The sequence below is a fragment of the Aspergillus pseudoviridinutans genome (genome assembly GCF_018340605.1).
Source record: "Aspergillus pseudoviridinutans IFM 55266 DNA, scaffold_1, whole genome shotgun sequence".
Lineage (NCBI taxonomy): Eukaryota > Fungi > Ascomycota > Eurotiomycetes > Eurotiales > Aspergillaceae > Aspergillus > Aspergillus pseudoviridinutans.
Window position 1 is genome coordinate 3,424,585 of NW_025091281.1, and position 27,738 is coordinate 3,452,322.

The following is a 27,738-nucleotide window of genomic DNA, read 5'->3' on the forward strand; positions in this document are numbered from 1 at the left end:
TCACGCAACGGCAGGGATGATTGGCATGCAATGCATTGACCTTGCGTTTATGTTTACCTTGGTTATAAGTCAAGAGGCTCGTCGCTTTTTTCTTGCAGCTTGTCTCTGAAGTAAAGGTGAGCGACATGGGCAAAAGACTTGGCTTGCTTCGGGCCATTTATCTGGTGTCGGCCAGTTGCATGGGCTCGTTTGCCTTTGCGTTTGACACGGGTGTGATCAGTGCGTTGCTCCTATCAAGAAAAAGGAAAAACGGCCAGCTAATTGATAGGCGGCGTTCTCACGCTGGAATCCTTCCAGAAGGACTTTCGATACACTCAAGCGCAGAAAACCACCGTCAACTCAAACGCTGTGTCTATTCTGCAGGCCGGCGCGTTTTTCGGATGTTTCTTCACCACGCCGATAGCCTCGCGGCTGGGCCGCCGGACCGGGCTGATCATCAGCTCGCTGGTTTTTAGTCTCGGCACAATCCTGCAGGTCATCAACGCGCACACGCTGGGCACCTTTTACGCAGGCCGCGTGATTGCCGGGATCGGAATCGGGGCCGCGACGGTGCTGATCCCGATGTACGCGGCGGAGATGTCGCCCAAGGAGTTCCGCGGGCGGCTGGGGGCGTGTTTCCAGTGGTTCTTTGCGTGCGGCGTGATGGTCGCGTACTGGGTGACGTACGCGGTGTCCAAGGACCAGCCGTCGGCGACGAAGCAGTGGCAGATTGCGCTGGGGCTGCAGCTGCTGCCGTCGACGCTGCTGCTGGCGGGCATGTGCACGGTCAAGGAGAGCGCGCGGTGGCTGGCGGCCAAGGGCCGGACGGACGCCGCTTGGGATTCGCTGCGGTGGGTACGCGGCGGCGAGGAGACGCCCGAATTGCAGCAAGAGTTTGACGAGATCCTGACGGGGATCGAGGAGGAGGCGCGCGTGCGGGAGAGCTGGACCTGGCGCGAGCTGCTGCTGCCGGCGAATCGGTACCGGATCTTCATTGCCGTCACGATCCAGCTGTGTGCGCAGCTGACGGGCAACACCTCGCTGGCGTACTATGCGACGCAGATTTTCGCGGCGGTCGGCGCGGGCGCCTCGGCTAAGCTGGTGACGGGATTCTTCGGAGTGGTCAAGGTGGTCGGGGTCAGCGTCTTCCAGCTGTTTGTCATGGATCGGATCGGGCGCCGGGTCCCGTTCATGGTCGGCGCGGGTGCGATGGGCTCCTTTATGCTCATCATCGCGTGTGTGCTGGCGACGCACCCGACTAAGGCGTCGACGGGTGCTGCTGAGACTGGAGCGACGCACGCGGGCATCGCGATGATCATCATGACTTATGCCGAGGCGTTTAGTTTCAACATGTCCTGGGGCCCGCTGCCATGGCTTTACGTAGGAGAAATCTTCTCGAGTCGCACACGCGAGGTGGGAGTGACGGTGGGGGCGGCGTCGCAGTGGCTGTTCAATTTTATGATGTCGCAGGTGACGCCGCACGCGATTGAGAACATTGGATGGCGGATGTTTCTGATGTTTGCCATTTTCAACTATGCTATTATTGGGTATTCGTGGTTCTTTTTGCGAGAGGTATGTCTTTTCCTTCGGTCTCTGCTTTCCTCAGCTAATCCCGTAGACTTCTCGCCATTCCCTGGAAGAAATGCAGAATGTGTTTGGGGGAGGAACTCGGCAAAAGGGCCGCGACGACGAGGCGGAGCCTTCAGTCAAGACGGCTTGAGTCTTCGGTTCAGGAGGGTCTTGATTGGAGGAAGAAGAGCAGACTTTTTCTGTGGTTGAAGCTGCACGTAATGGTATCCGCTTATACTTTGGCTGGAGGTTTATAGTTCTGAACGTGGCGTAGCGGTTTCACATGCATTGCAGGCAGCAGAGAAGAAGAACCAGAATCATGTTTCGCTTCTTTGACTGACTCAAGTGAGAGTCGACTCTACTCGTGCGACTATAAAGATACTATCCACAAGGCTGAGACAGATCAGCAGAACAAATCGACACCAAACTCTTGACATTGTTCTTGCTATCCTCTCCAGTCTGCTCGTACACTAGATGCTCTGAACAAAGCAAAAAAGTAATACGAACGCTAAGCACGGTGCTATCCGTAAGTACCCTAGTACAACCAGACTAACTGCCAGGGACGGAGCCATTTGAGGCATTTACATTGGTTCTCCTCCCCGGACTCCCTTTCTCCGCAGTGGCAAAGTTTTCTTCGTCCCCGTTTCCATAGGACCGTTTTCCGTTCCCCCGTCCGTGGTCTTTGTGGTCTATTCATGATGCTTGACTATCCGATGCCGATCGATATTCAGTCAAGAAGGTTGCAGTCAAGTAGTCAAAAGTATCATGACAATGCACTTCTATCAAAGAAGTAACTATAGGAGACGGGCACAGACAGGCACAGACAGGCACAGACAGGCACAGACCTGTAGAGACTCGAGGCAGATAGCAAAGACCACCCTCTGGCTTTTGATTCTTCCAGACCCTGTTTCCGGGCCGGTTCCATGGTAGTTTTGCCTGAGAGAGTCGGCGGGGGAGATTGMCAGACCAATCGCGTAGATTATCCCCTGGACGGTGATGGTACCGATTGCTATGGCCACGGCTCTTTGACCTTTTCTTAACCTTTGGCCGGTGTTCTGCTATGTCCCCTCCCCGGGATTTGAGAGTTATTCCAGCCATATGGCTGTGGCATTATTATATATCGCCTCGTGGGTCGGGTCTCTTCGAATCTAGGGTCTAGACAGTAGCCGATACTTTTTACCTAGCTACCCCATATTCTCCAGTTTCACGATTCTGACCCAGATTTTGCACCCCACAGACCATTATATTTGCATTGTGTCCCACGACATCTTCTCTCACCTGCAGATCGCCTCCATTCTTTACCTTTTCTTTTCACCGAATACTCTCCGTTCTTTCACCGCTGCGTCCTTCCTTCCATTCTCCTGTTTATTTTTATTTTATTTGCCGCTTCAGCATGCAACTGTGACCAATGTCGGCATCGGATCGCATCTCGCGACCCACCAATCCCGATGGCCTCGTGCTTGAGGCATGGGGCCAGGGCCTCATGCTGGGCTGCCTGCTGGTCATGGCCTCGGTGACGTTTGTCAACATGAAGAAGCACATTCTGCTCCACAAATTGATTCTCCTGGAGTTGATCCTGGCCATGCCCAATGGGACCTTCATCTTCCCCAAAGACCCCGTCTACGGGTGGTACCAGAGCGTCACGGCCGTCGGGCTGAATGTCTCGTGGAGCTTGCACAATGTGATCGCCTGGATGAAGAACCGCCCGTTCATGTCGAGGAAGGTGTCGCTGTTCTATATCGGGACCGTGATCCTGGCGCAGCCCTACTGGGTGCTGGAGATTTATGCGAATTTTGCCTATTTCAACAACTACAACAAGATCTTTCTGACGACGAGGCCGCTCGAGCCTATCTTCCGGTTCGTCCTAGTACCCTATTTTTCGTAAGGTTGAAGCTGATTGAGTAGTGACCCCTGGTGGATCTTCACCACCTGCTCCCTCTTCTACACTATCAAACGCGAATACAACTTTGGGATCTTCGAGCTGGTCAGCGTCTCCCCGCGGTTTGGCATCATGCTGGCGTCCATGTGTCTCTCCATTGCTTTCATGATCGTCGATACCTGCAGCGTCCTCAACGTGTTTAGCCATTCGTCCTTGCCGACGGGCATCGAGCCATTCTGGAAGGTATTTTTCTCTGCCATTTCGTAAGGATTTCTGCTGACAGTACAGTTGTCGTTTATCTTCAAATGTCTCTGCGACACCGTCATTCTCGACGACTTCAAAACCGCTCTGGATCGTATGCGCGCCTACTGGTTTCGGAAACGGAACATGGGTGGCGAGATCCTGTTACATACCGGGGAAAATCACCCCCAGCATCATCGCATGGAGGGCAGTGGTCGGTTACGCCCGACGGACGAGGATATCGAAGCTCTGACTGGGAATGGAGGAGATGGGCGGAAATCGGAGTCACTCCCAAAGGTATATACGCGCGAGCATATCAGAGGATAGGAGTATGAGTATAATCAGTATAATGATGTATATACATACATGACATAATGAACATATTGAGTTCATGCATATCTCTAGAATATCGCCAGAGGGCCATAACCCAGATCCGGCAGCTTCTCACGTGCACCGCTGATGATGCAGGAACGATTAATTAACTTAATCTCAAACGAATTTAAGCATTCGAAACAGAAGCCGTCATTCTCCGTCGCAGTCCGTCGGCAGAAGAGCCGGCCTGACGAAACGCTGGTGTCGATCTTTTACTCTGTATGCTCCATGTTTCCAGTTGGCGACCCCCCGTTTGGGACTAGTGCTGTTGGTGGATCTGCCAAGTGCTGTTCCTTGCGCGGCTGGAATAAATATGATCTTCAAGTCTGATTCTTTTGTCAATCAATCTGTTTAACACCCTGATCAAAGATTTCCAGGTTCCTGATGAAAGTTGCGTCTTGCTTGGTCTAGTCTACGGCTGCTGGTATCTGCTTGCGCGTCCGGTTCATCAAAACCTTGGCGATTCCGCTCGCGGTCTGCCAATCTCCATCCACCAGGATCCATCAACCGGCTCCGGTGGAGATCATGATTCCGTGCAGGTGGACGATCTGATCGCGTGTTGATTTTGCTGTTGTCGGCCCCTGTAGATCCTCACCTCTGCCTTCAGCGCCATATCTACTTGCCTTACTACTGCCTGTTTGCTTTTTTCTGTTCTGTCCGACCTTTGTCACTCTTTGTATACATACACGTTCGTTCTGTCTTTAGTTTTGCCGCTGAAATGCCAGGCCGAGGGTTACTCAGGGTACTCACCGGATGCACCCTACTGTCGCTCGGTGCCGTCACTGTCGTGGCACAAGATAGGTGGCCGTACATGACCCTGCAGACTGCTCCGTACGAGCCTCCGCAGATCCAAATCACCAAGAGCGGCACCACCGACCCGGGCTATCTCTTTGTTGGCCCCCGTGGCAACCGGCCGGCAGGCACGGCGGCGTTGATCTACGATGAGGACGGCAACCTGGTCTACCAGGGCCCAGAACAGGTGACAGCCAATTTCCGGGTCCAGCGGCTGTTCAACCAGGATGTCATTACCTTCTGGGCCGGCAACATGACAGACCTGGGATTTGGATATGGCTCCGTCCACATTCTCGACAATACCTACCGGGAGATCTACACGGTGACCCTGCAGGGGGACTTTGAGACGCCGGACGACAGCGTGCCGGATTCGTACATTGACCTGCACGAGAGTCACATCTCGGCCCGCAATACGTTGCTGGTCACGGCCTACAACGTCACCCAGCAGTCCCTGACGTCGATCGGGGGGACGCCGGAGGATTACATGCTGGACAGTCTGTTCTACGAGATCGACATTGCCACCAATGAGGTTGTGCATTCGTGGAGCGCTCTGGAGCATGCTGACCAGATTGCCTTGACGGATTCCAAACAGGGGATTGACGATGATCATGGAACGCATGAGCAGCCGTGGGATGCGTACCATATCAACTCGGTGGAACTGTTTGACCAGGGGTACCTCATCTCTATGCGGCACTACTGGTCTGGGTATTATGTCCATAGCAATGGGACTGTCATGTGGCAACTTAGTGTATTTCGCCTTCCCCCCCGTTTATTCGTTTAGGTACTGACAAATTAGGGCGAACCGGGCAAGGGCGACTTTCAACTGGACCAGGCCGGCGCCTTCTCCTGGCAGCACGACATGCGCATCTACAATGAGACCCAAACCGGCATGATCCTGACTCTGTTCAACAACGCCAACACCCCTAGTGAGACTGTTGCGCCGTCGACGGGTCTGAGTTATGCAGTGGATCTGGTCAACCGCACGGCGAAGACTCTTCGTACGCTGGGCGACAGCAAGGACGCCATCCACAGCGTCAGTCAAGGCAACTACCAACAGCTGAGCCCGTCGGGGCATGTCGTGCTGGGCTACGGCTCTATTGCCAAGATCAAAGAGTTTGACGCCAACAACAAGGTGGTCCTCACGGCGCAGTTTGGCACCGACAACGAGGTGGCGTCGTACCGCGGGTATAAATGCGCCTGGAAAGCGACGCCGTTCTGGGCGCCAGCGATTGTGGTCCGTCGGGTATCCGGTAATTCCGCCCAGGTGTTTATGAGCTGGAACGGGGCAACTGAGTATGACAATTGGGCTGTCATGACGGCGGATTCGTTGGATTCTGTCAACCCTACGATTGTCACTACCTTTAAGCGCACTGGTTTTGAGACGTCTGGTACGGTCAGAGGGTTAAAGACGAAGTATCTCCAGGTGGTTGCTCGTCGGGGAGATATTCCTCTTGGCATGTCGCCTATTGTCAGTTTTTAGCACCATCTGTCACTGTACATATACATCACTTATTCACATACTATTAATAGATAGCATAGCGTGGACTATAGACTGTTACTCAATAATCCTACATGACTGCAATGCAGTAACTCGGTGTACAGTTGCACTATGGGTGTACCACATCGCAGCTCTACACTGTACTACAAGTAAACATGATGATCATGGCTGATACTCTAGCCATATAAACCTGGAGCCATCACCCCTTTCAACCTACCAACCACAACAACGCAACCACAGAACAGAATTGAAACAGGAACAGAATTGAAAATGCATCTCAACCTCTCCAGCCTTACTCTGACCCTCTGTCTCTCTCCCCTGGCTCTAGCCCTCCCACCCAACCCCATGAGAATGACCATGAAGATGACGATGAAAATAAGACCAACAAACCAAACCCTCGGCCACGCCACCATCCTCAACACCTGCCAGGACCCAATCTACCTCTGGTCCGTCGGCTCAACCATCTCCCCTCAATTCACCGTCCCCCCAAACACAACCTACACCGAGCCCTACCGCCGCGATCCCGCAAGCGGCGGCATCGCGCTCAAGCTCACGCGCGTGCAGAACGGGCTGTATACTGCTGCGCCGCAGATGGTGTTTGCGTATAATCTTGTGGAGAGGCAGATATGGTATGATTTGTCGGATGTTTTTGGGGATCCATTCCTCGGATATCCTGTCAAAGTTGAGTATCGGTCTGTGGATCAGGGGGAGGGACGGGATGAGGGGGATGAAGGAGATGAAGAGAAAGGGATTGAGTGGGTGGATGGGGTGTCGCCGGGGGGAAGTATGGTTAGGGTTGCGGGTGCAGAGGGGGATTTGGTTTTGACGGTTTGTTAGAGGTCCTCATGGAGTGTTCTATGAGATGAGATGGAGACGTGGTGGTGGTGGTGKTGGTGGTAGGAGGACATGCTGTTGGTGGAGGTGGGAGTGGATGAAGTGGTTTATGGTAATATCTTGTTCTATTTGCTGTTTTGTGCTACGCAGTAGTAATTCAATGTTGTCTCTCTGTAATATTGAGAACCTGGTCATGAGTAGCGAATGTTTATCTACAATGGGGTAACTTGTAGTCCCCACATTGGACCTCGGCATTTGTCTAAAACCAGTTGGGAGCGGAATACTATACATAATGCTAATGGCAAAATGATTGCTGTCACTTTGAGTAAATACTCACAAGTAGCTCACTCTACGACTGCATCTGAGCTGAAAAATAGATCAAGAATGCTATTCCTATTTGCCCGTTTGGCCGAGATTATCTTCTTATACTCCGAACCGTATACTTAAACGGATCATCGTAGATTGACATTCCTCGGGCAGAAGACCGAGGCTGACCGCAATAAATAATTGGAGATCCCCATTAAATTTCCCCGCACTTTGCCATCTCACTCCGTTGTCCTCTCACAACAATATCATCAACATCTACTCTTAAATACCTAATCAAGATGACTTCTATAAGAGTGGCGCCGTCAGCCGCCAACAGAGCCCTCAATCTCCTCCGCACAGTGCAATATACCCATCCTCCTTCCTGCCCATGCCACTCCAACCCCAATCACCACCATCACCTGCCATCCAACCATGTCCGCCGCCTGGCCACCCCCGTGGATCCCTCGCGCCAGAAAGAGTACGCCTTTGAAATGGCGGCCTCAAGTATCCGATTCGGACCTGGCGCGACAAAGGAGGTCGGCATGGATTTTGCCAATATGAAGGCCAAGCGCGTGTGTATCGTGACCGACCAGAACGTCGCCAAGCTGGATGCTATGAAACAAGCGGTGGAGGGCCTGACAAAAGAGGGTATCGAATTCACCGTCTATGACAAGGTGCGCGTGGAGCCAAAGGATAGCTCGTAAGTTGCAACTTGCATTTCTCCGAGTCAGACAACGCTAATTCCAGCAGAGTGAAAGATGCTATTGCGTTCGCAAAGCCTTATAACCCTGATGCCTTTCTGGCTGTTGGAGGCGGCTCGGTTATCGACACGGCCAAGCTGATGAACCTCTACACCGTCTTCCCCGAGGCCGACTTTCTCGACTTTGTCAACGCCCCCCTTGGCAAAGGCCTCCCCGTCACCAAGGCCCTGCGGCCGCTTGTCGCCGTCCCAACAACTGCCGGCACCGGTTCCGAGACGACAGGAACCGCCATCTTCGACCTCGTGTCGAAAAAAGCCAAAACCGGCATTGCTCACCGCAACCTCAAGCCCACGCTGGGCATCTGCGACCCGCTCAACACCCGCACCATGCCATCAGCCGTCCACGCCTCCTCCGGCCTCGACGTCCTCTGCCACTCGCTCGAGTCCTGGACMGCCATCCCCTACAACGAGCGCACCCCGCGCCCTACCAACCCCATCAACCGGCCCGCCTACCAGGGCGCCAACCCTATCTCCGACATCTTCTCGCTACAGGCCCTGCGCAGCACCGTCAAGTACCTGCCCCGCGCCGTCCGCGACCCGGACGACTTTGAGGCCCAGTCCCAGATGCTCCTGGCCGCTACCCTGGCCGGCGTCGGGTTTGGTAATGCCGGCGTCCACCTGTGCCACGGCATGAGCTACCCCATTTCCAGCCAGAACCCGGGCTACAAGCATGCGGGATATGACGTGGACCACCCGATTATCCCTCATGGTGTGTCTGTCGCCGTCACCGCGCCTGCCGTCTTCCGCTTCACGGCAGCATCAAACCCCGACCGGCATCTGGCTGCCGCTGAGGCCTTTGGCGTGGATATCTCAAATGTGAAGCGCGAGAGCGCCGGCGAGGTGCTCAGCGAGGCGCTGACCAAGTTTTTGGCCGAGCTGGGTGACCAGCCGCGTGGACTGAAGGATCTGGGCTTCAAGCATTCGGATATCGACTCGTTGGTTGAGGGGACGATCCCGCAGCAGCGGGTGTTGATGCTGGCGCCGAATCTTAGTGCGGAGCTGGAACGAGAGAGGGAGGAGCTGAGGGGGTTACTCGAGCAGTCGATGGAATATTAGCTTTCTTGTACATAACAAAGAATGCATTCTATAACGCCTACTCCATACTATGCAGCCAAATATACATGATACAATCTATATGCTTCAATCCTCCCAGATAATCCTCAATCCAATCACCCCCATCGAAGACGCCACCCGGTCCAGCCAGGTGACAGGCAACGCCTCGCTCGACGCACTCGACACCCCTCGTTGAAACTMCGACTCCAGCCGGAACCCACGTCCTCGTCCGCGTCCGCATCCAACCCGAAGCCAAACCAGCAGGCTCTGCAGCGCAGCCACCATATCTTCCGCTCCTTGTAGCAGGAGTCCCGGCCCTGTCTCCCGGCCAACATCTCCATTCCCCAGCACCGCCCGCAACTCTTGAACCAACCGAACCAGCCGGCTCCTCGTCGCACGCACCCTGGCGACCAACCCCTCATCCACCTCACCCTCACCCTCATCCTCCGGGAGGTCCTCCGGCAACGCCTCCGCAAAATACCGCGGACACCGCACAACCTCCATCCAGATCCGCTCACAAACATCCACCACCCTACCCTGCTGCCCCGCCTTGCGCGCATCCTCGGCACGGATCCGTCCCGCAAACCGCAGCCACGGCTCCTCGTCCAGGAAGCACGCGCGCCCCTCATAGATGGCGGTTGCGACGAGGAACCCGCGGAAGGCGATGTAGCAGCCGCGCGCGAAGCCGGGGCCTTCACCTTCGCTGCCGGCGGTAGGCGGTTGTTCGTCGGGGCTGCCGCCGGTGGTAGTGTGTTCGTCGGGGCTGCCGTATCCGTCGTCGGCTCCGGCTTCGGCTTCGGCTTCGCCTCCGGGAGGCCCCCTCGCTAGCATAATCCTCCGTACACCATCAACGTGCACGACAAATGCATCTGGCGATGTCCGTGCGTACATCTCGTATACGGCGAGCATCATGATGGTGGCTAAAAGCGGGGCGGACAGTGCAGCGGGGGAGTGCAGTGCCGCGACAACGTGGGTGAGGGCCTGCGAGTACAGCTGGCGGCTGTGACGGGTGTGCTGGGCTGGGTCTGGCGAGAACCGAGCGGTGTAGATTGATGTTAGACAGGCGAGGGTGGCGGCGAGGTAGGGGGCTTCGCCGGAAGCGTAGGAGGAGGCGACGTGCGCGAGGAAGTCGGGGCGGTTGTGGGCGCGGAAGATGTTGGAGGTATAGAGAGTTGGGAAGGCGGAGTGCAGAAAGGAGGCGAAGAGGTGTGGTTGTTGCATTTGCAGCTGCATTTGGTGTTGGAGCTGGGCTTGGGCTTGTGAGGAGGAGCAGCAGGAGGAGTCCTCTGAGCGGGTCTGGCGCATCATCGCGAGGGCGTTGTTGCGCACGGCGGTGGCGGCAGCAGCAGCAGCAGCGTCTGCGTCTGCGGTTGTCTCTGAAGGTCTGCGAGACTGGGAACGGGACTGATGCCGTCGTTGAAGTGCCGGACCCTCATCCTGGAAGCGAAAGGTGCGGCGATAGCCTGGACATGGGCGGCCGTATTTCCGGCATTGCGAGCATTGGGGGACAGCCTCGTCGCACTATCTTGTCAGTCGTTGATAAGAGAGTAGGAGTAGAGATACTGACCTTGATGCGCCTTTCACGGCACAGAGCGCAGCCTGTGCTATGGGGGACTCCGACCATGGTATCTTACAGTCCAGCCAGTTGATATCTTACACTCACGGCCAGCGTGGATCAACAGTCGACAACGATCTATAGTTGCTCGAAAGAAAAACGCTTGGAAGACGACAAGAAAGGAATGTGTTGAAGGAGTGTGTTTGTGTGTGTGATTTTGGCAAACTCAATCACATCGAGACGAGCGACCTTATCTATCTCATCTCCGTAGCTGAACAGGTGCAGAAGGGCCCCAACCGGCTGAACTAAGTACGAGCACCACGCGAATGACGTTCAGACGGACAATCGCCATTTGAGGACTCACCGTTAGCCTTTTTTTTTGGATCTGCATCTCGACCGGACTGTTGAGCTATGATGATCATGCAAGAGCCACGAGGTGCCATGCCATGCCATGGCCCATGGCCCCCACGGTTCCTGACGTCGTCTCGAAGCAGACTCATCGGGTGTACTCCGTAGAATTTCTTGATGCTGAGCAGCTAGCTGACTCGTCGGCTGTCATGGTCTTTGGCGGACGCTGGTATAATTATCCATCACGAACGAATAGCTGCCCAGCAAGCATGGGGGCCATGACAGACAATCAAGATGAGGTCAAAATGAAGTCAAACTCTCAAACGGTAGCTTGATGGAATCCGAACTGAACAGGTTCGGCTAGTGATTAAAATAGTATCATCTCGTAGTGTATGCGTGATGATTGGCGCGTTTCTCGGTGCGGCTCTGGATAGACGGGATATACGAGCCTGCATCGATTCTCTGGTGATCTGTGCTTTGCCTTTTTTGGAGTTGCACTCGTGAAACAATCGCCAAAATCCAATGTCATCAAGGTCAAACACGACGATGACCCACTCGGCTCGTGTTCGTCAGTATCCGGAAGTACTCCTCGTATGATGAATGGTAGAGTGCTTACCCTCTAATATTAACCGTTTCGTGCCCATATTGACTAGAATAGCAACACTCGTACCCCGCATGTCTTCATTCTTTCATTCTCTAGTGAGCTGCAAAAGGAAATGACTCGATCGGTCATTCTCCGTGGTCAAACTCAAAGAGTTAGCAAGTTTGTCGAACGATAATGACACGTTAGTCCATAAGATATGTCATCTATCTCATCTCTCAAGTCTCCAAAGAAGATCAATCAATTCAGCGGCAAGCTCGACAAAGACAAACATCAGATGACACGAGATAAAAGCAAAGAGGGATAATCTACCTCATTGTGCAAGATGATACTTGACATCCACGAATCACACACACGCCATCCCGCAACCCCGCAGTCTCACAATGTACTCACCTTGAGCAAATTAACCAGTCTGTCAATGATTGGCACGGGGAACAGATACAGACATGAGCTTGCAATAGGGCACGATGCTATTGCCTCAAGGTATGCCTCTTGTTATTGGGTTACAGACATTCGTGGCGTCTCTAGCCCAATTGCTGTCAATGTATCAGTCTGGCTAATGCATTCCCTCGACAGAGTCAATTGATTCACAGTCTCATTGAGAGGTCATATATAAAGCTCTAAGTTTTAACCTCTGGTCTTTCTCATTACAACCCTGATGAGTCAATCCGGCCAAACGATCATGCCCTCTGCCAAAAATCCCACTCCCAAAGTTCTTGTGCCGGAAAAACTCTCGCCAGATGGATTGGCTCTCTTGCGTGCGTCACTGGAAGTAGACGAGCGAAAGGGTCTCGATGCGGATGAGCTTCTCAAGATCATTCCGGACTATGACGCTCTAGTCGTCCGGTCTGAAACGAAAGTCACGGCTACTCTCCTTCAAGCCGCCAAACAACTCAAGGTAGTTGCCAGAGCGGGAGTAGGAGTGGACAATGTGGGTGAGTTAGCCAGGCTTGACTCGTACACCCTTGAGCAACGACTATTGACACGCTGACGGCTTCAGACGTCGAGGAAGCCACCAAGCTAGGCATCGTCGTCGTCAACTCGCCGTCGGGCAACATCGGCGCTGCCGCAGAACATACCATTGCCCTGCTGATGGCCATGGCGCGGAACATCCCCGAGGCCTGCAGCAGTCTGAAGAGCGGCAAATGGGAACGGAGCAAGTTTGTCGGAGTCGAGGTGAAGGGCAAGACCTTGTCGATCATCGGTTTGGGGAAAGGTGAGCTTTCTGCATTTTGGGAGCGAGGCATTATTACTCTATACGGTCGAATGTATGGCTGACTGACAACAGTCGGCTTGACGGTCGCACGGCTCGCCAAAGGGCTAGGTATGAACGTCAACGCCCTCGATCCGTATGCGTCCCCTGCCGTCGCCGCGTCGGCGTCGGTCACCCTGGTCTCGTCCCTGTCGGAGCTGCTGCCCACGGCGGACTTTCTCACCATCCATACGCCGCTGATCGCGTCAACCAAGGGGATGATCTCGACGGCTGAGCTCGCGCAGATGAAGCCCGGCTCTCGCATCCTCAACGTCGCTCGCGGCGGCACCATCGACGAGGCCGCCCTGCTGGAGGCCCTGGAGTCGGGCCACCTGGCCGCAGCCGCCATCGACGTCTTCACGTCTGAACCTCCCCAGCCGGACTCGACTGCCGCTCGGCTGATCGCCCATCCCCGCGCTGTCGTCACACCGCACCTCGGCGCCTCCACGGTCGAAGCCCAGGAAAACGTCTCCATCGACGTCTGCGAGCAGGTCCTCCAGATCCTAAACGGCTCTCTCCCCCGGAGCGCAGTCAATGCACCCCTCATCCTACCCGAAGAATACCGCAAGCTGCAGCCGTTTGTCCGGCTCGTCGAGAAGATGGGTAGCCTGTACACGCAGCACTACGCCTCGACCGTGGGCGGGTCCATGACGCGCAACACCTTTGATCTCATCTACCACGGCGAGGTGGCGGGCATCAGCAACACGCGGCCGCTGTTCGCCGCGCTGATCAAGGGCCTCCTTGCCCCGATCAGCAGCTCCGAGGGCATCAACATCAACATCGTCAATGCCGAGCTGGTCGCGCGCGAACGCGGCATCTTCGTCAATGAGCAGCACTCGCGCGATCCGGCGGATCATTCGTACTCGTCTCTTGTGACGCTGGTCGCGAGGCCGCCTTCGCGCGCCTCATCCCGTGCGCCTGTGCCGGAGGCAGCTACCTCTCAGGCCGGCCCCCTCATACAAAACCAGCGCATCATCTCGGGGACGTGCAGCGGCGACCAGCCGCTGATTAATCGGCTGGGCCGGTTCGAGACCTCGTTTGTCCCGGAGGGAACGCTGCTCATCTGCGAGAACTACGATTCTCCGGGGAAGATTGGGGCGGTGGGGAGTCTCCTGGGGCAGGAGGGGGTCAACATCAACTTTATGACGGTGGCTCCGGTTTCAAGGAAGTTTGTATCCGAACCTGACGGAGACTCAAAGTCGAAGCACGAGGCCTTGATGATCCTGGGGATCGACAAGGTGGTGGACCAGCGAGTGGCTGATGGGCTGGTCAAGGGCGGAGGAGTCTTGAGCGCGAGTGTCATTTCTCTTTGATCAGACTGCACCTTGAATGGCAAAAATTCGTCCTGTGATCAATAGATCAGTTAATCTATTGTGGCAGATGACCTGTCAGTGTTGATCTGCAGTCCCCGCATTATGCATATCACATTCAAGTCTAGTCTACATACCAGAGGTAAGGGTAAGGTAGATAAACAATGCATTCCCTTCATCATGAATCACATCAACTTCACATCAAGAATAATCATTATCACATCATAACCATAGTATCAAAATATCAAAATGAAAACACCACTCATCCTGCCCCTGTTCTCAATAACACTCACCTCCGCAACAGCAAAGACCCTCCAATCCCCCCTCGACCACCCCAACACCAACAATGCCGTCAACAATGCCATAAACAACAACATGAAAGCAGGCAACCCCGTATTCCCAGGCTGGTACGCCGACCCCGAAGCCCGCATCTTCAACCAAGGATACTGGATCTACCCAACCTACTCGGCCGCCTACGAAACCCAAACCTTCTTCGACGCCTTCTCCTCGCCCGACCTCCTCACCTGGACCAAACACCCCCGCATTTTGGATTTCGGGAACATCCCCTGGACCACCAATCGCGCTGCCTGGGCGCCGTCCGTGATTCGTCGGCCTGCTTCTCCTGCCACCACTACCAATGGCAGTAGAACATCCACAKGAAAAAGGGACAATGGGTATGAGTACGATTACTTTATGTACTTCTCCGCAGGGGACGGGGCAGGGATAGGCGTTGCGAGATCAACAACAGGAAGACCGGAGGGCCCCTATGCGGATGTTCTTGGGAAACCGCTTATCCCGAAGACAGTGTTTGGCGCGGAGCCGATCGACCCGCAGGTGTTTGTTGATGATGATGAGCGCGTGTGGCTGTATTTCGGGGGGTGGAGCCATGCGGTGGTGGTGGAGTTGGGGAGTGATATGGTGAGTTTGAAGGGGGAGTATTCGGAAATAACCCCCAAAGGGTATGTCGAGGGGCCGTGGATGATGAAGAGGGAGGGGGTATATTATTTTATGTTTAGTGTGGGGGGGTAAGTTGCACTTCTTCCTTGGATGGAAGCATAGCAAGCTGATGGCGACAGATGGGGAGATGATTCCTATGGAGTGAGTTACGTTACTGGGCAGTCGCCTACGGGCCCGTTTACCACAGAGCCGATCAAGATTCTCTCCGGGAATGCGACGGTCGGTACCGGGACGGGCCATAACAGTGTGTTTACGCCGGATGGACAGGACTACTATATCGTCTACCATCGGCGGCCGGTGAATGACACCGAGCGCGATCACCGCGTGGTCTGCATCGATCGGATGGAGTTTGATGCAGAGGGAAATATCCTGCCGGTGGTGATTACGACCGAGGGCATAGATGCAAGGGCATTGAATCAGCCTGTCTAGCGTATATGCTTGAGCTTCATGAGTATCAATAGTGCTATTGTATACCTTTTCAACACCAAACTCCAGTAATGCATGGGTATCATATCAAAACATCGAGCTGCGCTTTTTATGCAACTTTGAATCGTCCGACGACCGTCGGAACCCAAAGAAACTACTCTTTTTCGGCTGTAGCTGCCCCTGTACCTGTCCCTGCCCCTGTGGCCGCGGCGGCTGCACAAAATGCACCGTCGAGTGCGGTCGAGGCGCAGCGACAGAGCCAGGCGCATGTGGCCGCGAAGTCGGAACTGGCCCCGGCACCAGATGCGACATGGATGGTGTCTGCTGATGATAGTAGTATCGCGGATGCGGTCGCGGAGGGGGATGCGGTTGCTGCTGCCGAGGAGGTGGCTGAGGACGCGACGGCTGCGCAGGAGGACGCGCAAGGTTCAGGGTGCTGGCACGCACCTGCTGCTCCTCGCGGCCGTAAATCTTCTGTAGTCGAGCAGTCTCCTTGTCGATTTCGGCCTGCCGCTTGCGCCGAGCCTTCTCCTCTTCTTCTAGCCTTTTCTTGGTCCGTTTCTCCTCCTCCTTGCGCGAGAGTTCTTGCTTTTTCTTCTGTTGCTGCGTTGGAGCTGGGGGTTGAGCCACTGCTGGACGTGAAGGTGCAGGCTGTTTGCCGTTGGCTTTTGTATTCGAGGCTACCGGCGCAGGCTTCTGACTGTGCGAGACCGTACCATTCTGGGGCATTGTACTGGCACTGACGTTGACAGCACTACCTGTTGGACCAGCCACAGGCTTCCTTCCCACCTCCTCCCTCACAATTCGAAACGTGTCCTTCATCGGGGTAAAGTAGACATCGCGGATGGTCACCGCTCCCAGCAAGAGCACAACCTCCAGGCCCTTAAAATCCTCCATCTCAACCCGGTACAGGTTCGGCTCGTACAGCGTCAATTCCCGCAGCGCCTTGAAGATCGACAGCGTGATATCTGGCTCCTTGCTCTTCGCCTTCCCCTCGGGCAGCGTCGACGTCTTCCCAGACAGCAAACACGTGAGATCCTTGGACAACTTGCTATCCTTGCGCCAGCTGAACCGGAGTTTCGGGGTCGTGTCCGCCAGAGCCGGGTCGGTCAGCGTGCGGTCAAGCGTCGAGGCCGACGGCTGCCGGAACGTGTGCTGCGGCATCTCGAATTCCCACGTTGCCGACGTATTCCACGTCTTGTGCTTGTAGCGGATCGTCACCTGCTGGTCCGGGTTGTACAGGTGGACGATGAACTGCGAGGGGAGAATGGGTTCTGGGGGTGGCGTGACCCCGCCGTTCAGGCGGATCGCCTCGGGGGATAGACTGGGTTGCGTCCATTCCGGGATGATCAGGATCTCGCCGTAGACGACATCTGGCACGAAAGGATCACAGAGCGCGACGGCATAGCGGTTCTTGGAGGRGGGGGRGGCGGGGTCGGGGTAGCGGAGGGTGTAGGCAGGTTCGGGGTCGTCGCCGTGCTGGCAGAGATAAATAGTCCAGAGGTGCTTTTGTTGGTCATTTGGTTTGAGATAGAAGGCTGTCGTCGCCAGTCAGCAGTCAGTCTTCAAGATATCTTGGGGAATGTGTGAATGACGTACTGGGAAGGTTCTCGTCAAGCATTGTGCGTGGATATCGCTACGGCGTGAACATTCAATGAGAACCGCCGGACTGCAGTATTTGAGACAATTCAGCCATTGATTAATGGCCAAGCGTTGAAATATACCACTGATGGAAAGAGGAAGAGGAGTTGTTTCAGAGGTGCCTGGTGATGAGCCTGAGGCTTGGTGCTCTGGGGTACTGCCGCTATTGCGCCACTGGATCCGCACCTAAAAATAGCGCATGTTCATCTTCTTCTTTACTTGTCTCCCGATAGCTTATAGATACGTACGCAGTTATCAAGCTTACGGAACGTTTCGACTCGCCAAATAGGCAGATATATTAACCAACTCTATCTAACTCTATCTAACACTTGTCTGCAGATACTAACTGTTCCTATCCGAAGCAGTGACTGAACGATGATAGGCTGGTTTGTCTATACTACCGTCTCACCATCGTCCATCCGTGTATCATATCCGCCAATGAAATAGGCAGAACTCAACTGGATCTAGCCTTTTGCACAAAACAGCAACCTAAGTTATATAGTAATCTGACAGGTCCTCTGAACATGGACTATCCAACTCTACTAGCCGTCAGAAAACATTCCGACAATTACGGGACAGCAAACAGAGTGGAAACAAACGTGCTCGCGAATATGATTGTGACAAAACGGATCTACATAGAAAATAAGGTCAATCTCGTTGCCTTGAGCACTGCCTCGAAGCATGGGTGAAATCTGCCTCGTGGCTCAGTCCACCGCTACAGAACAGGATCGTGCCATTGGGCTATTCTATCGTGCCCTGCGTCTTAGCTCAAATTGAAGGCAGTCTAGGTGGAGGCTGGTGCACCTAACCCTTGTTTATGCGTTTACTGGAGTTACATTGAGCTTGGCCCAGGTTCTGAGGGACTCCATGGACTTGAATGTATTGGCAGAGGATCTCATTGTTGAGCGAATAATTGGTCGATGAAATGCATGATCTCTCCACGCTGGTTGTCCTGATTTCCTGTCTTCCTGCCCTGATGGACCTCGAATTCACTCCCTCAGACTAATTCACTCCATCATCATGGGTTGTGATATAGCGACATCGTTGGACGCGTGGCCCGGGGTAAATTAGTGTTTCAGACCCTGCTCTTGGTCTCTCTCAAGGAGGTACCGTGTAAACAAGGTCAACCCAAATGGATGCAGGCCGGCTTGGTCATAACAGGTGTCTAGTAACTGGTCAGTCTCGTCCACTCTGGGGCGTAAAATCCTAACCTTTGCGGTAGATGAATAGTGCTTTGTAATCTCCTGTTCCAGCTCCTCCTGGCACCTTCCAATGTTCGGTATCGCTCGAAAGCAGCCTCTGCCGGAATCATGGCGTTTGCCCTATATCCAACGTCCTGGCGTACACCAGTAACATCTCGCTCATGTAAATGGGTAGGGATGAACTTATTCGGCGAGCGTCTCGCCTCTCGAGTCTCGCGTCTGTAGTGTGGCCCTCGTGAAATAAGTGAAAGCAAAGCCTATACTCCGTAAGCCATACATCTGTGTATACGGACGTACCTGAAGTCGAGTCTCGAGTCGAGTTGATACACTGGAATGATGTCGTCAAACCGCCGAGTTGCCGTCCTGATCAAGATTAGCTGTCGCCTTTTGAGGAGGAGGGTTCGAGACTTAGGAGAATCATAATGTATTGGCGCCGTTGTCTCACTAAGTTCAACAATTATATCCCATCTTGAGAGTTGACAGCGATCCTGTTTCCGTTAGCAACTGCCGGGTTGGGGTCACTTACTAGACTTAGCTGATATCCTGAAGATCGATCACAGATATGCAGAATCCTGAGAACCAGACATTAGTATTTGCCTGCCTTTCCGGAACGGGCTCACCTGTTCGATGCTGCTCTGGTAGAGTAAAGCTAACTGGGTCCGTCTCTGAGATGAATCTGGAGAAGGCTCTGGCTGATTGCAAAGGTACGCAGCTATCGATATTCTTATAGACGACGGCTCACAATGAACGACTGACTAGAATGCAGCCTTTGTCGCTGTCTTGGTGTTGCGTTCGTTTGTTCTAATCTGGTCGACTCGGCGAGCTTTGTACTTTTGTCTCTCAGCACATAATGGCTATTGTTCGAGTGTTGCAAGTATGTCTCCAATCCACGGAAATCTTCCATGAAGAATCGCAATCGCATCGAGTCCAATCATCGATGCGATCTCGAACCTTGTTCCCTGTCGGGGGCATGGATGTGAAACGGCTGCCTTTGTTGCGTTGGTTATTGAGAACCCCGGCTTTGTTCGATTCAGCCGCAACCCTTGAGATCGACTCTTTACTTCCCTCATTTACATTCAGGTGAAACCTCTGAACCAATGGATTGCTTTCTATCTTGCATCTATTTTCGTCTAGATCTATCTTCAGTCCAAATTTCATGGCGGAACTGACCACCGGCCAGTGCAAGTCCACCCAGAGTCTCAGACTCTGACACCCTCGACCTCTTTGCCCTCTGGAACCGTGGCGTGTTCTCGCTCGGCCGTGCTCAGTTGCAAGCCCTGGTCATCCCATCCTTGTGTGCCGAGCTTGTACAATGTCCTTTGTCTCTCACGATCGAGCATCGGGCCGTCCTTACCACGGCGATGGCGCGATTCCACTGTCTCAACCATTGTCGCATTCTCGCCGTCTAAAGGATAGCCTTCCAGGTCATCTTTGTGTGTCTCGTCAGAGAAGGCGAAGGTGCGGTATTCCGTGTTGCTCCAACCGGTTCCTTGCAAGCGTCAGTCACATTGTTTCCTTCCCACCTGAAGACGAGGACAGGACATACCCTGGTATTGACTGCTATCCTCCCAGTCCTCCGTGAAATAGTGCAGGAAGCCACCGTGCGTGACGACGATGATCTCCTTCTCCGGTCTCGCCTTCAACCAGCGTCGCGCCGCACGCGCCCGTTTCTTGATCGCCTCGTTGGTCGGCGCATAGTGGCCCGTCTGGAGCCGTCAGTCTCCCTTCTCCATCACAAATCGAAGGGATAAAACCTTGCTATTCCATCCGTCCTGCACTAAACTCATGTCCACAGGGATTCCCTTCTCCTCCATCTCCTTCCGCAGAACCTCCGGGTCACTCCCCGTATCGCAGGGAACGTCACTGGTCTCTTGCACATCCGGCAGCAGCACGATCTTCATATCCTTGTGCTTCTCCAACACGGGCTGGAAGCTCTGGTATGCAGTGTAGATGGTCCGTCGGAGAGGTGACGCGGTGATCAGCTCGATCCGATCATGGAAAGGGAAGTTGTCGCGAAGAAGGCGACATTGTTCGTTTCCGAGGTCGGTCAGGGAGGGATCGTGGATGACGTGGTTCGCTGTGCTGAGGTTATGGACGCCCTGATGGTGTGGTTAATTTCGAGTCCGTAGGGAGATGTCTGCAAATGAGAAACATACCTGAGCATGGCGAACACAGTGGACAATGGGCGGCATTTTCAAAGTCTAATCAGATATCTAGATAGAGAGGCACAAGTTAGGACATAGAAGCGTGGGGTAGCGGGGCAATCAAGATAAATCCTAGCATTCACACATACCTATCGCGAGCGCAGACAAAGCAAATTCATGAAATATATGAAAGAAAAACGGGGAAGATTGTGAATCTGAATTCGGGGAACTTGGAGAAGACTTAAATCAGTAAAATTACTGTTTGTTGCGACTGGTTGAGTCAATCCCGGAGGACACCGCACCGTGGGGGTGATGTTGAATATGACTGGACAACAGCAGGATCTTCACTCTTATATATAGAATCTCTATACGAAGCGTAATAGCTCGTCTATGTACGAGAAGAAAATTTTAACAAGATAGTGAAGAAACAGACTAATCAACCCCGGAGATCAGAGAGGGAGCAATCATGGCAAATCCTGCCTTTCCATGGCAGCAACGTCATTTGTCGGGGGAAACTTGTCCGAGGACAGGCAGGCAAGTTTGGCGAATCGCCTCACAAGACACGAGCAATGGAAAGAGAACAGTGAGACTGTAATGGGCACTGTATAGGCCCTTCATGAATATGATCGTATTATATACAGCTGGATCCCGAAATTCGTTCTATCCTCCCATGCACCGTGGCCACGAGTGGCGCTGCAGTGGTGTACGCTATATCACAAACCAACCCTACGGAGGGCATTATCTAGCAAGCGAACATAAAAGTTTGCTGGCAACTATCAAGCAACTCCAAATCCCCGAGCATTTTCAAGAGCTTTATTAAGCTTCTCCTCCAAGACACTCTTCGATGAGTATTCCGGCAAAAGTAGTCGACCAAAACAGGTCAAACTGGTCGGAAGGCGCTGGAGAAATATCAGTCTGATAATGCGGCCGAAAAATCGAGCGAGTACACTTACAGCATCACCCACACCGTTTCTCTGGATAACAAACATGATGCTCGCAATACCGTTCACAGGAACACGATCACTGGCCGTGACAAACTCCAAAAGCTGCGCCTTCTTCTCTGCAGAGAAGCCCTTCACAATGCTCCAGAAATCTCGGATGACTCGGTGATGGGGCCCGAAGCCACCTTCATATCGGGCATGGCGTTCCAGTTCTCCCAGGTCAATCTCCTGAATTCCTTCCACGACCGTCTTGAAAGCCTCCGGCGTAAAGATGGACAGCGCCGCTCGGTCTAGACAGGTATAGAATCCTCGCGCAAACGCCTCAAACTGGGGTCTGATCGATTTGTCAGTAAGCCAGAATATGTAGTCCTTGACGAACTGAGCACGATTCTCATTCGTAACAAGGGAAGCTTCCTCAACTGGAGGCGTCGGGACGCTGTGGTCAAGACGCTCTGACGTGCTCCGATGCGACGACCCGCATGCGAGGAATTCCGCATGGTCCGCAGCCATAGAGCAGGGAGGACTCAGATCTGCGGGATCAGCATGCTGTGACAGCTCCGACCAGTTCGTTGTGAGATCCAACGCCTTGCCGCGACCCCTTGCCCGCGAGGGCCATACAGCGTCTCTGTCAACCTTCTCCATGTCAACCGTTTCGACGGCGCCAAAGGCTTCGAAAGTGAATTCATATGTTCGCATGAACACATCTCCTACATCGCCCTCCTGCCATGATAATAATAACTCGAGTCCTTTCGCAAGCTCCGGCCAGCCATCTCGGATATGCTCCAAGTGTTTTACTTTGAGTCCGAGCAGCTTGCGGTAGAAGGCGACCGGAAAGTTAATCGGTAATGTCAAACCGTTATAGATTGCAAGCGACATGAGCAAGCCCAGGAGCTCAAATTTGTAGAGAGGTTCCAACGAACAAGGCTGGAACCACGAAATACGGGTTCGCGCGTCCATTGTGAACATACCATACGATGGATCCAGAGCTTCTGCCATGAGGACTCGGAAAAACTCTTGCTGAACACCGCCATGATCGAGGCCTTCCTCACCTTCGTCCATACCCATCTGCACTTTCAGTGGACGCATCAGCTCTCTTCTCTCCCGCCGCCAGAGCTGGTTAAGAGCATCGGTGAGCACGTTATCACGGCGGACCATGAGAACCAGATACGTAGACATCGATGTCTTCATTTGTGACAACAGCATAACATCATCTTGTATGGGAATCGGTCCAAATGCGGTCTGGTTCACATGTCTTGAGGTCGTCATGGCAGCTTCGTAGTACTTGGACATGGCAGCGTAGTTCAGGGCGCGGAAATAAATGACGAGTGCTGAAGGAGGAAAAAGGAACGAATAAGAAAGCAGATGCAACGTTTTGTTATTGGTCAACCTTCCGAGCCATTCCACAGGCATATCCAGAGGCTCCAACCGCTCGCAGAGGAACGGGGTGTGGAAATCTTCCGGGACCAACCCCAAGCGGTTTCGCTGCTTGTACATTCGTGATAGAATCTCCACGACGCCTCCAGCGGAGCTGCTCCGTGATATCTCAGGATTACCATCCCATTCTTTCAGGAAAAGAGTCCGAAGCCATTCAGCGATAATAGCGGCAGCAGATGGTGGGAGTTCAGCGTGATCTGACTCGTCTGTTCCAGCTCTTACAAGACTGTAATGGTCGCCCAGGTTGTTCATCAGAAGATCCAGGGCGCTTTCTTGTCTCTTCTTGGAGGAATCCTGGAGGCAAGGATGACGCGCTTTCGATATCTCATAAAATGCCAAGCGCGCGGTAAGAGCACGCACCAGGCGGTTAACTAATCGCAAAGCCAGCTCGTGCTCAAGCTTGTCAGTAAGCTCGATAACGGACCGCGCCTTTGCTGGAGAGAGTTTTTCCATGTCTGCACTCGAAGCTACAGTCCCTAGGGCGCGTATTTGAAGCAGCGAACGCCATGTGTGCGCATCAACTTGCGGAAGGCTGCTAGTGAGGGCAAAGAAGGCAACGGTTGCAATATCTGCCGCGTTAGCATCAGCCAAATGTTCTTGGCCTTCGAAATCAGATGTTCGCCGACCGATTATTGGACCAGATGACGGTCCGTTGAAGGAGGAACGGCGTGATAGACGGCCAGGCATTGAGAGCTCTTTCGGTGGCATAAACAGCGTCTCCACGGCGCGCCACAGGCTATGGAGAGCAATATCCCAGGGACAGAAAGTGAAGAGCTTGCTCAGTGATGGTTGTAGCTGCTGCAAATCAAGCTTCGAATTCGAGTAATCCTGCTCCGGGCCAGCCGCCTCTTCTCGAAATGAACGAAGAATCTGCTTGGTTGAACCCAGTGCGTAGAATACGCTCTGAGCAAGGAATATATACACTCGACGCTGGCGGGTTGTTGCAAACTGCCATTCTGGATTCTCAAAGTTCCCTGTAGATTCCATGTAATGCAGCTCGTCCCTCCATCTCTGCGCTTCATCACATTGGACCATCATTCGCGCCAGCCCGTCAATGATTGCGCCATTTAAGTGACTTAGCGTTTGAACTGCCAGCGGTCGTTCCAACTTTTGATCAGAACTTTTGGATTTTGATTGGTCATCGTTCGACGATTGTGTTTCCAATGCCAAGTGATCGTCTCTAGTTGCCAGCGGCTTTTCGGCATCCTGGTTTTGGATGTCATTTAAGAATTTCGCACTATCCCACGACACCCGCCTCTCCTTCTTCCGCTGTGTCTGTGTAAAAGACTCATCAAGATGTTCATTTCTGCCGCGATGCTTTTGCGGGCGATGCTTCAATGCCGGCGGCGACGGTATGTTGACCGATCCGTCAGTCTCAAGGTGCGAATTGTAAGAGAGCTTGCGGCTCGGCCTTAATTCTGGCCGCGCCTTTGCCTCTTTGACGGTGCGCGGGCTTTGATGATTCTGGTCTGTTTCAATCAAGGATATTCGTCTCACTTGGTGCTCGGGTTTCGATTCAAATCGGGGGACTCGTCTACCTGCCTCCCGAGACGATGGAGTATGAGGAGCAACCCCCGGCGACTTATTTTGCAAGTTTGCACGTCGCCTTGCGCACGTAGATCCCGTTGTAGTATTGGAGTGTTCGCAACCCCCGCGTTTGGGTGACCGAACGTGTTGCTTACCCAAACGATCTGCATCTGAATCCAGCACGTCTGGTGACCGCCGTAGAGGGAGCCATTCGACCATTCGTAGCGAGAGGGTATCAAATAGGTTCTGTGTAAAGGATTTCGGGTCTTTCATCCGTTGCGTCGCGGATTCGTCGTCAACTGGTGCGGGCTCATTTTGCTGTCGCGGTTCCATATACGATCCTGGCTCTATTTTGGTGTTGTCAGAGGGCTTCGCAGACGCCGTATCTTGACCGAGCGAGGCTCTATTTGCCGACAGATCGCCAGCTGTCCTGCGACTCGATGCCGATGACGGACTTCGTGTCTCTGTACGGTCGGTCAATGCTCCGCGGCTTGACCGTCTCGATGGACGCGGATGATCGTGAGACGACAACTCCGACGGGACGCGCTGGGTGTTACGGCAGAGACCACTCTCCGGATTGTCCAAGCTAGCCAAGTAGCAGGCCAGGGTCCGGGCACTTAGCTCAGTGTAACGGCGATACGGCCCTTCAGATACCCTTCGCCTGTAACTCGCGCAGGTTGGAGTGCGGCAGGCGGGATCTTGACATCCATGAAGAAGCTGATTTTTGTACCTTTGAATCAAAAACTCAATTAGCCGTGACCTACGCCTCACCTCACCGGGTTTACGTCTCGGGTGACACTCACTTTCGGACTAGAAGGTTGAACTGGCGCCGTCGCTCCTCTCTATACCATAATAGAACTTGCGCCGGATCGGACACATCGACGGTGTTCTGAACAATGATATCTGGAGCGTTTGAGGGAAGCTTTGACCGATGGAACTGAGACCGGTCGACGCCAGCATCGTACGAGCTCACTGAAGCTCCGCGGAGCCTAGTCATCTTCGCGAACTGAGGAGCATACCTGAGCGGTGGCAGTCAGGAAAACCCGTTCCTATCGTACCAATAAGAAGTGGAAGAATATAGCTAAAAGCAAGATGGTGGTCGAATCGTGAACAGAGTATGCTGACGGCCAGTCCCCAAGCTGATATCATCGCCAGAGCGGTACCCTAGCCTCAGGCGCCAAACCCCAAGAGTGGAGATGACTAAGGTGTCTGGAACATCAATGATCCAAGAGATCTCAAGCCTAAACCAGAATGGGACAGCCTTGTGTCCAATTAACCTAATCGGATTAGCTTGGCCCATCACGTGCCTTGAACGTCATCGCCACTGCCCAATATTACAGCCTTAAAGCGGCAAGGCGAGGATTTTGTGCGGTTCGGATGGGACTTTATCGGTGATTATTGATTATCAATAATTTCTTCGACCAGCATACACCAAGTGAGATCAGGAGCGCTTACTGATTGCCTGGCACCCTCTGGTTGCCTCTCTTTTCCTATCTCTTACCTTCCCTATATCTTCTTCAGGACCTGACTCACCCTTCACTTTGTGCTCGAGTTTTCGCATCAGCTTGTACCCCGCTCGATTTCTTCCCACAACGAGTAGTGGGAATTAACCACCGCACACTACATTGTCTGATACCCTTATTCTTTGGTTGATTACTTGAGTAGCTTCAAGATGTCTTCTCTTCCTTATACTTGCAACACCTGCTTGGTTGCGTTTCGGAGCAGCGATGCTCAGAGGGATCACATGCGCACGGATTGGCAGTAGGTTTTCCCAGAAGCCTGTGACACATCCGTCAAGTCACTAACATCAATAGTTTATATAACATGAAGCGCCGTGTTGCCTCTCTACCTCCGGTACCCCAGGAACTCTTTAATGAAAAAGTCCTTGCCGCCAAAGCCACTTCAAGCGCCGCTGCCGCCAAGGCGTCATTCGAGAAGTCCTGCCTCGCTTGCCAGAAGACATTCTATAGTGAGAACTCGTACCAGAACCATGTGAAGAGCTCCAAGCACAAGGCCCGCGAGGCGCGGATGCAAAAAGACCTTGCGGATGATTCGTCATCCGTGATGAGCTCCACCTTCTCTCTGGGTGAACCCATCAACAAGTCTCAGGAAGGCGACTCGGATGTCACCAAGGTTACCGAGAATCTCAAGACATCGACGATCGAGGAAGAGGATGAGGATGAGGAGGAGCTCGAGGACGACTCTGAATACTCGCCTTCCCGCTGTCTGTTTTGTAGCCACAAGGCGTCGGACCTTCAAGAAAACACAGATCACATGCGCAAGAGCCACGGCATGTTCATCCCAGAAAGAGACTACCTCGTCAACCTTGAGGGCCTCATCCACTACCTGTACCGGAAAATCAACGAGAACAGCGAGTGCCTCTACTGCCATGCCATCAGAAACAGCCCCGCCGGCGTTCGTACTCACATGCGGGACAAGGGCCATTGCATGATCGCTTTCGAGACCGAGGAGGAACAGATCGAGATTGGGCAATACTACGACTTCCGAAGCACATACTCCGATGACGAGGCCGGGTCAGTTACCAGCGAGACACCAGGGGACGGCGGAGTCAAGGTAGCCGGCTCGGACGGCGACGACGACGGATGGGAGACGGAAACCTCCGCCTCCTCCATGGACGAGGACGAAGACGACGATGACTTCGATTCCCACAGAAAGGCACCCGTCGTGTACCAGACCGAATACGAACTGCATCTCCCCTCCGGCAAGAGCGTCGGCCACCGTTCTCTGGCCAAATACTACCGCCAGAACCTGCACAACTACCCATCGATGGAGGAGCGGATCGCCCGCCAACTCGCCATCGAGAACGGCGAAGTCGAGGAAGAGCAGCCCCGGGGCCGCAACCCCACCCGCGCCCTTGTCACCCGTGCCAATGGCGGCCTGGGCATGATTGGCGCCACGGACGATCAGAAACGGGCCGCGGCCATGTCGGAACGCAAGGACCGGACGCGCGCCATTCGGCAAGAACTCCGGTACAGAGATCGGGTAAATCGGGCTGCGAACAACCAGAAACACTTCCGGGTATGTACATCTTTTCGAGACCAGCTCGACAGAAAGCTAACGTTGACTACTAGGACCCTCTCCTGCAATGATCACAGCG

General features: G+C 53.7%; 11 protein-coding genes across 11 annotated transcripts; 7 read left to right on the forward strand and 4 right to left on the reverse strand.

The window, feature by feature from the left end:
- Positions 1-125: 125 nt before the first annotated feature.
- Positions 126-1,699, forward strand: Asppvi_001193 (putative MFS sugar transporter; the record flags this gene model as incomplete). The annotated part of the gene is made up of 3 exons (XM_043297494.1): positions 126-219; positions 269-1,551; positions 1,598-1,699. 3 exons carry the CDS (start codon positions 126-128, stop codon positions 1,697-1,699), a joined length of 1,479 nt encoding a protein of 492 aa, XP_043153429.1.
- A 1,257-nt stretch (positions 1,700-2,956) lies between these two features.
- Asppvi_001194 (uncharacterized protein) lies at positions 2,957-3,994 on the forward strand (the record flags this gene model as incomplete). The annotated part of the gene is made up of 3 exons (XM_043297495.1): positions 2,957-3,405; positions 3,454-3,670; positions 3,716-3,994. The coding sequence occupies 3 exons, from the start codon at positions 2,957-2,959 to the stop codon at positions 3,992-3,994; spliced, it is 945 nt and encodes a 314-aa protein (XP_043153430.1).
- A 763-nt stretch (positions 3,995-4,757) lies between these two features.
- Positions 4,758-7,166, forward strand: Asppvi_001195 (arylsulfotransferase family protein; the record flags this gene model as incomplete). Its single annotated transcript, XM_043297496.1, has 3 exons — positions 4,758-5,579; positions 5,628-6,299; positions 6,510-7,166. 3 exons carry the CDS (start codon positions 4,758-4,760, stop codon positions 7,164-7,166), a joined length of 2,151 nt encoding a protein of 716 aa, XP_043153431.1.
- Positions 7,167-7,768: 602 nt separating this feature from the next.
- Asppvi_001196 (hydroxyacid-oxoacid transhydrogenase) lies at positions 7,769-9,285 on the forward strand (the record flags this gene model as incomplete). Its single annotated transcript, XM_043297497.1, has 2 exons — positions 7,769-8,169; positions 8,220-9,285. The coding sequence occupies 2 exons, from the start codon at positions 7,769-7,771 to the stop codon at positions 9,283-9,285; spliced, it is 1,467 nt and encodes a 488-aa protein (XP_043153432.1).
- Positions 9,286-9,369: 84 nt separating this feature from the next.
- Asppvi_001197 (Zn(II)2Cys6 transcription factor domain-containing protein) lies at positions 9,370-10,906 on the reverse strand (the record flags this gene model as incomplete). Its single annotated transcript, XM_043297498.1, has 2 exons — positions 9,370-10,803; positions 10,850-10,906. The coding sequence occupies 2 exons, from the start codon at positions 10,904-10,906 to the stop codon at positions 9,370-9,372; spliced, it is 1,491 nt and encodes a 496-aa protein (XP_043153433.1).
- A 1,562-nt stretch (positions 10,907-12,468) lies between these two features.
- Positions 12,469-14,351, forward strand: Asppvi_001198 (D-3-phosphoglycerate dehydrogenase; the record flags this gene model as incomplete). The annotated part of the gene is made up of 3 exons (XM_043297499.1): positions 12,469-12,721; positions 12,787-13,002; positions 13,075-14,351. The coding sequence occupies 3 exons, from the start codon at positions 12,469-12,471 to the stop codon at positions 14,349-14,351; spliced, it is 1,746 nt and encodes a 581-aa protein (XP_043153434.1).
- Positions 14,352-14,597: 246 nt separating this feature from the next.
- Asppvi_001199 (uncharacterized protein) lies at positions 14,598-15,734 on the forward strand (the record flags this gene model as incomplete). Its single annotated transcript, XM_043297500.1, has 3 exons — positions 14,598-14,991; positions 15,058-15,307; positions 15,425-15,734. The coding sequence occupies 3 exons, from the start codon at positions 14,598-14,600 to the stop codon at positions 15,732-15,734; spliced, it is 954 nt and encodes a 317-aa protein (XP_043153435.1).
- An 84-nt stretch (positions 15,735-15,818) lies between these two features.
- Asppvi_001200 (uncharacterized protein) lies at positions 15,819-17,352 on the reverse strand (the record flags this gene model as incomplete). Its single annotated transcript, XM_043297501.1, has 2 exons — positions 15,819-17,269; positions 17,331-17,352. 2 exons carry the CDS (start codon positions 17,350-17,352, stop codon positions 15,819-15,821), a joined length of 1,473 nt encoding a protein of 490 aa, XP_043153436.1.
- A 2,421-nt stretch (positions 17,353-19,773) lies between these two features.
- Positions 19,774-20,766, reverse strand: Asppvi_001201 (uncharacterized protein; the record flags this gene model as incomplete). The annotated part of the gene is made up of 4 exons (XM_043297502.1): positions 19,774-20,063; positions 20,121-20,280; positions 20,329-20,673; positions 20,731-20,766. The coding sequence occupies 4 exons, from the start codon at positions 20,764-20,766 to the stop codon at positions 19,774-19,776; spliced, it is 831 nt and encodes a 276-aa protein (XP_043153437.1).
- A 728-nt stretch (positions 20,767-21,494) lies between these two features.
- Asppvi_001202 (HECT domain protein) lies at positions 21,495-25,617 on the reverse strand (the record flags this gene model as incomplete). The annotated part of the gene is made up of 3 exons (XM_043297503.1): positions 21,495-21,617; positions 21,672-25,350; positions 25,424-25,617. The coding sequence occupies 3 exons, from the start codon at positions 25,615-25,617 to the stop codon at positions 21,495-21,497; spliced, it is 3,996 nt and encodes a 1,331-aa protein (XP_043153438.1).
- A 675-nt stretch (positions 25,618-26,292) lies between these two features.
- On the forward strand, positions 26,293-27,730 carry Asppvi_001203 (putative C2H2 finger domain protein; the record flags this gene model as incomplete). Its single annotated transcript, XM_043297504.1, has 3 exons — positions 26,293-26,381; positions 26,435-27,659; positions 27,713-27,730. The coding sequence occupies 3 exons, from the start codon at positions 26,293-26,295 to the stop codon at positions 27,728-27,730; spliced, it is 1,332 nt and encodes a 443-aa protein (XP_043153439.1).
- Between the last annotated feature and the right edge of the window lie 8 nt (positions 27,731-27,738).